General features: G+C 50.1%; 1 protein-coding gene and 1 pseudogene across 1 annotated transcript; both read right to left on the minus strand.

Annotated features, from left to right (window-relative positions):
- Positions 1 to 1,057: 1,057 nt before the first annotated feature.
- LOC109762190 (kinesin-like protein KIN-10A) lies at positions 1,058 to 4,678 on the minus strand (annotated as a pseudogene).
- Positions 4,679 to 5,484: 806 nt separating this feature from the next.
- On the minus strand, positions 5,485 to 9,609 carry LOC109762186 (uncharacterized). The gene is made up of 2 exons (XM_020321006.4): positions 7,761 to 9,609; positions 5,485 to 6,265 (listed from the first exon to the last, which is right to left on the minus strand). Exons 1-2 carry the CDS (start codon positions 9,255 to 9,257, stop codon positions 5,870 to 5,872), a joined length of 1,893 nt encoding a protein of 630 aa, XP_020176595.1. The 5' UTR covers positions 9,258 to 9,609; the 3' UTR covers positions 5,485 to 5,869.
- Positions 9,610 to 10,394: the final 785 nt, after the last annotated feature.

Below are 10,394 nucleotides of genomic sequence, written 5' to 3' on the forward strand. Positions count from 1 at the left end.
TTGCTGCATGCCATGAAATCTTTCTGAGCATGTTCAATTGCCTTTTTTTTAGAGAAAATTATGTTTTTGGTAACTCATGTTTACATAAACTGTACATTTGACCCCTTATATTATTTTTCGTCGACATTTCCTATCACCCTCGCTCGGCTGTTTCCACATTGTTCTTCTGTTTGCCACGATTAACAGACAACGCGCCCTTTGATACAGGTTGCCGTCCGAGCAGGAAAAAAAATATGTACCACGGTACATATCATCAGAACAGGATTTTACCTGTCACAACTGCTCATGGCTCCGTCCGAAATTCAAAATTTCTGACAAAGTATCGAATACAGCTCTCAGGTTAAGCACCCTATCTTCTTCTTCCAACCTATACGCGCATTACTGCGGTTCACGCAAATGAGATAATGGGACCCTAGCTAGCACAGATCCCTGGGCCAGTATGACCTGTCCAGATTTAGTGATCCGCGTGGCAGTGCGTCCCAAAACGCAAGCCACTCACTCTGTTCAAAGCCGATCACAAGTTGAGAACTTGCGACTGTGACCCAGCCTGCTGTTCATGGCGCCTTGCTGTTCCCATTGTTGTCCAGACTCCAGAACACCGATTGCGCCATCCGGCCCAGCCTAGGCAACGAACTGCCCAGGTGAAAAGATTAGCTCCGGTTCTCAAGTTATTTGTTTTGGATGTGAAAATCTTTTGTTCTTGAGCACTAGATGAATGACAACGAAATTTTAGTGTTTCTGCAATGCAAGGATGATTATGTTTCCAATTTTGATACTAGCAGAGCTCTGAAAACCTTATCACCTCCTCAAACGAAAGAGCTGATGCAATTCTCTATCCTGTTAGTACCCGAATGCGAACTTGACTCTGTTCTCTTTGTGGCACCGGGTCTATCATCAAAACAGAATTCTAAATAGTGATCACATACAGGAGTTGAACACACACCTGCAAGGCTGCAATAGTGAGAACTCAAATACCCACAGCGAGACCAGTCGGAGCCTAAAAAACGAGTGAAATGTGAGAGCAGTCGGAGCAACAATGTAAAATGATCATGCAAAGTTTTACGCACAGTGAGACCAATTTAGCATGAACTCCTACAAACATAGCAGCAGCGAGTATGTCGTTCAACCCAAAAGAACGTAGATGTAGCAGCAGTCAACTACTCACATTTTCTCCCCATATGTCCTGAAGCACCACCCAAAAGAAACGGGCCTAATAAAAAGATTATGGATCTCTATCATTCAAGTGAGTGGGCCACCCAAGTTTTGCACGTAGACTGCAAGTTTCATCATGACCCTCCAGGCCAGGTGCAACTCATCCTCCACGTCGAGCTTCTCGCGCTCCACCTCCTGCAGCCGCTGCTTCACAGCAAGGAGCTCCTGCTGCTGCATGAGCATATTCTCTCCCATCGTCCTCAGCTCACTCCTTAGGACCCGGGTCTCCTCATCGACGACGGCCTTCACGCGGATCTCTTCCTGTGTCGCGGCTGCTTCCATAAACCTGAGCTTCGTCCTCAGACGCGCAATCTCCTCGTCCTTCGACCGCATCACCTCGTACCCGGCGTCTTTGGAGCTCATCTTGCCCGACGGTGTCGAGGCGTGAGCTGCTGCACGGGTGATGCATTTCGCTCTGGCTCCGTACTCCAGGGTGGATATGGTCTTGTGTAGTTCCTTTGGGTCAGGACTTGCACACAGGATCATGAGGATTTTGGATCCCTCGTCATCAAATGAATCCTGAAATTCCATTTAGGAAACATACCTTTTGAATTAGGTACTGATAAGGGGAAGATAAATAGAAACGACGTGTGGTTATCCCGTACCCGTAGTAGAGTCGCCATTGGCAATCGACTCAACCACCCGCTTCAGCGTCGTGTTCCCTTGATTAATTCTTCCCGTCTGCGCAAGACTAACCAGTGTTAATTATGAAACAAACGTGCCAGAAACTGTTAACTGAACTTGCAAGTTAGCTCAGCTGCTACAAATATGTTATGGCATGTTTAATCATGAGTAAATTCTTGTAGAATATAAGCTACAAGCTGTCAAAAATGCATATCAGCTACACAATAATGATTCAACTGCAATAGCATGCCGATTATTTTCTCAAAGAGAGACTGAAAAACATAATTCAGTTATAATTATCCGTAACATTGCGCACCTCAGATTTATTAACTGGATACTAACCAGTGTTATGAAGCAGGTGTGCAACAAAATTACTAACTGAATTTGCAAGTTGCAGCTCATTAGTTAGCTCAGCTGCAACAGACGCCGATCGTTTTTTCAAAGAGAAACTGAAAAACATACTTCAGCTATAATGCTCTGTAACGCCGCAAAAAAAAAGTTATAATGCTTTGTAACAATGCACACCTCAGATTTGCAAGTTCCAGCTTATTAGTTAGCTCAGCTGCTACAAATAAGTCATGGAGTATTTAACCATGAGTTAATTCTTATAGCATATCAGCTACAAGCTGTGAAAAATGCATACCAGCTACATACCAATGATTCAACTGCAATAATATGCTGATCAATTTTTCAAAGAGAAACTGAAAACATAATTCAGTTATAATTATCCGTAAAGATTTGGCTTCATAAACATGAGTTGTTAAAATATGTTCATGCAGTTGCTATTTGTCTAACCAGAATTCGTATACAGTTGCAGTTCATTATTCCAGTTAGCTGCTAAAATATGTCCATGCAGTCCTTAAACATGAGTTAATTCTTCTACTACATCAGCTACATAACGATTATTCAACTGCAGTAACATGCCGATCATTTTCTTTTCAGAGAGAAACTGGAAAACAGGCTTAAATTCATAAGGTGTCACCTCCGATTTGGCTTCAGGTCCAATTTGGCCTGCAGCTTCTATGTTCTCAGAGCCGGCCATGTCCACAAGCATGAGCCTTCCTCCCACTGACGGCACATCCAAGACTATCTACACAAGCAACAGAAAGCAGAGCCAATGAGGAGGCACATCTCATATAAACAGCATGCTTACAAGTTCATATATATATCAGAGAACAACCATGCAGTGGCTGCGCGAACTCCTCGCGTTACAGCTCGTGCCCTTCACAGCACGCCGCTTCTCCACTTCGGCAACTTCTCTTGATACCCTGCTTCATTTCCAGATATATATGTTGCATTCTTGGCTCTTGTGCCCATCAGTTCTAGCCTTACCTGTACATAGCCCCGTCAAAAGATTCAACAAAATTATAATCAACCCAAAAGTTCTCTTTACAAAATTCACACTCCTATACATGAGTATCACAAAATTCAGGCCTTGCTGCCAGGTATATGTACTATAGATTCGACCAAAATTATATCAACCCAAAAATTCTCTTTAAAAATTCACACTCTTATGCATGAGTATCACAAAATTCAAGCCTTGATGCCAGGTATATGTACTATAGATTCAATCGCCACACACTTGACTGTATAGTAGATCCGCCCTCCCATGCATTCCCTGCTTTTGTTCCTATGTACAAATCCACACTCCCTGCCAACATAGATGTCGACGTATTTTGTCGGCTCAAGTTCGCTTGTTAAGATTCATGCTACAGCCAATCCTGAAGATATTATGCGTGTCCCTAAATAATCGGACAGCTTAAGTAGTACCCCAACACTCAGTTGCAATGGACTCTCATTGTATTTACCGCACACATAAACCTAAAAGCTCCATGTTTAACTGATCTAAACAGTCACAGTAAAGAGGGGGAAATGCCCCAAAACGCATCCTAAATTCCTGATCACCAACACTTGACTGTATTTTGGTGCACCATCCAAAGAAACTCGATATGTATTGATCATTAATTTGATCTACAATACTGAATATGCAGAAGTGAGAATTGACCTTGGCATTGGCTCCTCCGCTCGCCGCAAGCAAATCGTACACCACCTCATTGTAGATCTCCAGCACGGAGACCCTCACGAAGCTCTCGCCGTCGCCGTCGCAGCCGGCACCGCCACCCTCCAGCATGTCGGCGAGCGCGCGGTACACGACGCCGGGCTGCTCGTTGGAGCCGAACATGGTGTGGCTCTTCCCGGAGCCCGTCGGCCCGTAGACCATGACGGTGCACTTGGCGCCCGCGCGCACGCCCTCGACCCTGGGCCGCACGAACCGGGCGTAGAACGCCTCCAGGCCCTCGTCCGCCGACGCCGACACGCCGTCGAGGGCGAAGTCGCGGCACGCGCCGCCCTGGCGCACGCGCACCGACGTCCCGCCGCCGTCGGCAGAGGCTAGGCTGCGGATGCGCAAGACTGCCTCGACCGGGCGCTCCTGGCGCGCTGCGGCGGCGGGGACGCGGAGGGGGCGGGTGGTGCTCCTCGGGGTGGCCGGGGAATGGAGGAGGAGGCGGCTGCTGGTGCTCGTCGGGGTGGCCGGCGAGGGGAGGAGGAGGCGGGTGCCTCTCATCGGGGTGGCCGGGGAGCGGGGGAGGAGGCGGCGGGTGGGAGCGGAGGCCGTGCCCGCGTGGACTCGGGCGAGGTCGCGGCGGATGCTGCCGACCAGCTGGACAATGTCCTCCGTCGCGAAGAGGTGGGCGGGGCGGCGGCGCTTGGCCGAGCGCGGGGGCGTGGCCGCGGCGGCCGCCGGGAGGAAGTCGAGGCGGCGCTTGGAGCCGGGGCCGGGCGCCGTCGTGAGGCGCCGCGCCGGGCCCGGCGGCCGTGGCGGCAGCGTGCGCGGCGACATCGGCGGAGGTGTGCGGTGTTGAAGGCGAAACGAGCCGATTGGTGGCGGGCGGAGCTTGAGGTTGGCGAGAGAAGAGAGGCTTATTCAAACATTTGAACGCGGCGGAGTGAGGAGAGAGATATTACTTGTAGTAGCATTGCGTGGGCGGCAGCCAGAGGAGAGTGTGTAGCGTAGCCCACTAGCCCGTTGCCTCATCACTGGCTCTGGCTGGCTAGCTGCTGCATCCAAGTCCAACCACTGAACTGAGCTGAAGCATCAATCAATGCATGCATGGTTTTGTTTTCCCTTGCATTTTCTATTTTATTTTGTCTTCAAAGAGCCAACGGTCCATTTGAACACATTGCGAAGCCACTACATCCTACGTACTACTCGGGCTTCAGATGTCCTGTCCCGGCAGTGCACGTCTGGATCGGAGAAAACAGCTGAGCTGATCAATCGTAGCTGATGCTCGAGTGTGTGTACGTGCAACAACTACTTGTACCAATACGCTCGCTCGTACGGTGCTAATTGATAGTAGGTCCCACTCGTCAGCTGTAATTACAAACCCAAGCTGAAAATACAGGCCGTCATAACATCACAGGCGCAATAGTAAAATTATCTTTCAGTAGAGTCCCCTAAAAAAAACTTTCAGTAGAGAGAGAGAGACTCGATGTACAGACTGTAGAATCAACAGAACGAATTAAACATCACAGGCAGTAGTGATGCAGTAGTACAGGCTGCAGAGCCGGCAGAATGAGCGAAACAATATGCCAGACGAGAAACGAGGATAAATTTGAAGAAACAAGCATGGGTACGGAGCTTCCTCGTTGCAAGAAAGAAAAAATGACTGCATATTCCAAGTATTCATACAGCGGGAGGGGGGAACACTACAGCCCCCTCCATCTGTCATCAAACACATCTTCTTTTAAACAACAACAACAAACAAGGCCGTATCATCATCAAACATACATCCAACATGAAGAAAAAGCGGCGGCAGGGACAAAAAAGAAAAGAATCGAATTACAGACTAGCAGCAGGGTATAAAAATCCATCCTGTACTTTCCTCAGGGTACCGAGCCGCGGCGTTGTCTCGGACGACATCATCCGTCTGCGCCCGGCGGGGCTGGGGCAGCCCCGCCGTCGGCACCTAAATAAACATCTTATGGGCGGACGCAGGGGGCAACCTTACTATGAGTATGATGTAACACTGTTTTACTCGAAGCCGTCCATCATAGGGTGCTGGCCCCCTTCCGAGGAGGTGCTTTTCGACGACTGTTTCCGGGCTGTGCCGCGCCTGCTCTTGGCTTTCTTCGCCTTCATCCTACGCTTCTTCTCGGTGGCGTCGACCCAGGTGTATTCGGAAGGTATGTGGAACGGGTCGACCTCGTCTTTCCAGTTCTTGCTATCGCCGCTGTCGCTGGACTGCGCACCGCGGCCCCCTCTGACCCACGAGTACCATGACGCAGATCCTTCCGAATCTTTGGACTTGGCGTCCTGGAACTGCGTGGGGCTCGTTGGTGGGGTAGCGAACTCATCTAGAGGCTGTAGTTCCTCAAACTTTGTGAATGTCACAATGACCCGTATTGTTGGGACAATAGGGATAGCAATCTGAAAAGTCACAGGACACATGGTTAGACATCACTACTTCAAGGTATAGCTAAACAATGCAGAGTCTATCATACATGCACATTCCCCTCCCCTCTTTTGGTATTCCGAATAAAACACCCAGGGCGACCCTTAAGTAGAAAATACAAAACAGCCATTTGTGCTGTACATATAAAAGCTCCACAAAAAGATTACCAAATACGAGATCAGACACAAGCAAATGGGATCAAAATACTCCAATTCATGTAGTTAGGGAAATGAAACTCAGCTTGAGATAAAAGGCCAGGTTAAAAATGTATTGTGTGTGGCCATTGTTGTTTTTGGCATTCAAGTTCTGCCTTGTTCAGATAGTAGTTAGTTGTTGCTTCAAGTAGCTGTTGCCTTGTTCAGATAGTAGTTAGCTGTTTTTGGCATTCAAGTCCTGCCTTGTTCAGATAGTAGTTAGCTGTTGCCTCAAGTCGCTAATACTAAAATAGGATCAGCCTTCAAATTATATATACTAAAAGTGGTAAGATCACAACACAAACCTCTAGTATTGGCGCAATATTAATTCATGCTCTAACCCTTTAACAAGAACCAAGACTCAATTCCAGCTAGGCAAACTATGCCCATTAATTCCATGAGTGGTAATCCAATATATCAAGTTCTGAAAACTCAACAGGAATGTGAAGACATGTTTGAACTGACTGACTGTTGGAGCAACAACACACTAGGCATTGTCAAAAGATTTAAAGTTGATTTAAGAAAACAGAAAAGATGTGGCGAAAACAAAAAACTCATACTAGGTTCTAGTATGAGCCAATAATGTTCTATATCAGCAGGTAATTGCATGCAGTAATAAAAAGAAACGTCGTCATGTATGATGTATCTAAATCCTAGAAAGAGTCTACCATATGCTGCATGTTATAAGCTGTGTCTACCGTTTTGGCCCAAAAATAAAATCCCTTATTTGACTCCAGTAACTTCAAAGAAAAGGTTTGCTTATATTTAATTAATTGTTGTCATTGTGAAAGTAGAGAAAATACTGTACAAGGATAACCATATTTTCTAGCAAAGCAGGCAGATGGTGAAGACTGCGTCTCATGATTGTGTCCTTGTTAGTGCAAGATAAAGGATTCAGTCTTTTGATAGCTTGGGTGCGAGCTGCCCTTGTAATATTTCCAGTCCCCTTCAAGTAAGTGTGCATTGCAATTGGCCTTAGTTCAGATATTCAGATCAGAGCCAGGAACAACAAAAGATAAAAATTCACAATAGAGATCCAAACAACACTATATGTGAATGATGACAGATACCCCAGCAAGGGAAAACGAATACAACATAGCATGGTGGTCAGGCTGGTAACAGATATCCCACAGTAACGGTTGCAGAGCACCCAGGCCGTTGAGAAAGAATAAGCATGCAAACTTTGACTTGAGATAAACAGGAAAATGAATCAATCAGAGCTCGTTAAATGACTGGAATAAAACGGGCTAATATAATCATGTTGACAGATGGTTACCTTGACTGGAAATGTGCCTGTAGGCAGCTTGGTTGTCAAGAGTTCCCTAAGCCTTCTAACAGCCTTCACTTTGTTTGCTAGTACATCAAGCAAAGGGATCAGCTCATCCGTCTTCAAAGGGAAATCCGGTGTCAACCACAACACTGGTCTTAACCCCTTCTTGTACTCACTTTCGAGTTTATTAGAATCCCCAGATGAGACACCACCCTTCTTCTTCTTTCCGTTGCCCTTCTCCTTTCCCTTCCCTGCATCACCTGATTCATCCTTGCTCACTGCCTTGGGTGCCTTCTCATCATTCTTGGCACCTTTCTTGCCGTTCCAAAACCATCCCTTCTTGTCTTTCCCGGCACCGTTTGCATCCAAATGATCAGCCCCTTTGTCACCTTCCTCAGCCCTATCGTCAGATTCCTCCTCCTGGTTCCCCCTCAACGCTGAATCAAGCTGCTTCCTCTCCTCGGCAGTCAAGACTTCATCCAGCTCGGTTTCAAGCTCTGCGCTCCTCCCATTCTTCTCCTCCCCGTCCATCGCAAACAGCTCCTCGTCTGTCATTGCCCCAGGGACCCGTCTCGACTTGACGGTGACCAGGACATTCAACATATCATACACCTTTGCCTTCCACTGCCCCACAGCTTCAGTCCTCTCCTGCCGGCGCCAATTCACATGAGGCACAAGATCCGCCTGCGTGACGTCTATCCCGGGACGATACATATTCGTCTTGGACATCAACGCCACCTCATGAGCCACCTCCGACTCCGTAGGCTGCACGCCGGCCCCTTCCAACGCATCAGTGATCTCCTTATCCTTATGAGACAGCACTATCAGAGAACCCGGCAGCAGCTCCTTACCCCCAGCATCCTCGGGCCGCGCCCCGTCGCCGAGGAACAGGAACGTCTGGTCGGAGCGCTGGATGCGGAAGCCGTCGAAGCCCGCGAGCGTCATGTCGGCCCGCAGCGCGGCCCCGCGCTTCCAGATGCGGTAGGTGTCGGAGGGCGCGATGCGGCCGATGAAGGGGATGACGGAGGACTCGAAGTGGAAGGAGATCTCCATGTAGAAGTCGCGGATGCGGGAGACGGAGGCGAGCACCCGCGGGAGCCTGCGGCACCACTTGGCCCAGGCGAGCGGCTGGTAGTGGCGCGCGATGATGGTGGCGATGGCGTCCTCGCGCGTGCACACGGCCTCCTGCAGCGCGGACCAGCCGTCGGCGTTCTGCAGCGACCAGTCGGCGCCCGCCGACATGAGCAGGTCGGCGGCGACGGGGTCGCGGAGGCGCACGGCGAGGTGCAGCGGCGTCTCCCGCCGCGGCACGTCGCGGCGGTCGATGACGGCCGACACCGCGTCCGCCACCCGCTCCCCCGCGATCGACTCCGCCTCCGTGGTGACCTCCCCCGCGCGGGGGAGGCGGGGGAGGGCGGCGACGAGGGTTCGGAGCGCCGCGTGGTCCCGCCGGTAGACGGCCAGGTGGGCGGGGCTGTGCGCGTACCTGGCCGCGTCCTCCATGGCTGGCTGGATGCTGCGGTGGGCGGGCGCTGGCGGAGGACCAGCCTCGCTCCCCGTCGGGGCGGTCGGGGATAGGCTAGGCTAGGCGAGGCGGATCTGGCGCGGGGGAGGAGGCATGGGGGGTCGGGCGCTCAGATCTGGCGCCCGCGGCGCGGCGGGGCGGGCCCGAATCGGCGGGCCCCGCTCTCCGGGACGGCTGCGTCGCCGGCGGCGAGCTGGGCGCGCGCGGCGGGGGAGTGGGGAATCGGCGGGAGGGAGGGGAGGGGGGAAGTGGTCCTCCTATTTCGGTTCGGGAAGATGGAGAGAAGGAAGACGCGATGTCTCTGTTTTTTTTTCCTCCCTCGATCGATCCAGTCGGGCCGATGCAGTGCAGCCAGCACTGCACAGTGGAATGGGTCGTCTCCCCTCTCTCTCTGCAGGGTGGGGCCGCCAGTGTTTTGCCGTGCTAATTTTTTTTTTTGGCGAGTGACTTGAGCGATCTGGTCTGGTCTTGTGTGTGTGCGCGTGTGTGGTTAACGTCGGACATCGATCGAGCGGCCTTTTACCGCTATATATATATATATATATATATATATATATATATATATATATATATATATATATATCGTTTTGTATGCGAAACGATTGCGAGCCAAGTAACAGCGTGCCTGCCATCCGTCGATGATGGTCATCGCCGGCGCCCGCTGCTTTACCGTCTCAGTCTCTTGAAGATGGTTCGTACGACTGAGATGCCATGCGTGTGTTCATATAGTTGGATGTGTATGTGTCCGTGCCGTGCTTTTAAAAAAAATCGTTCGGCATCTTTCATATCAGATAAAAGTGATTCCTTTTCCTTTCAGTTCGGCCAGCTTCTGGTCTTGTTATGCACGAAACCTAAATCGTGTTGGTTTAAGATGTTTGGCGGTGTTCTCGACATTTCGGCCCATCAATTAGGTAACACATGATTGGAGGCGGCTCGGGGTTTAGCTTCCTCTTGGACAGGACCTAGACGAGACATTGTCCATCCAATTCATCTTCATCATGGATATTGACCATCGGCGTTGTTGCCCCAGCTTCCGAACCGCCGCTCCCTCCTCTACTCACATATGAGTGTGCTTCTAAGCGTGGGAAACAAGTATGTGGAGCCAGGGACGAAGC

Source organism: Aegilops tauschii, chromosome 6 (assembly GCF_002575655.3).
Source record: "Aegilops tauschii subsp. strangulata cultivar AL8/78 chromosome 6, Aet v6.0, whole genome shotgun sequence".
NCBI classification, from domain to species: domain Eukaryota; kingdom Viridiplantae; phylum Streptophyta; class Magnoliopsida; order Poales; family Poaceae; genus Aegilops; species Aegilops tauschii.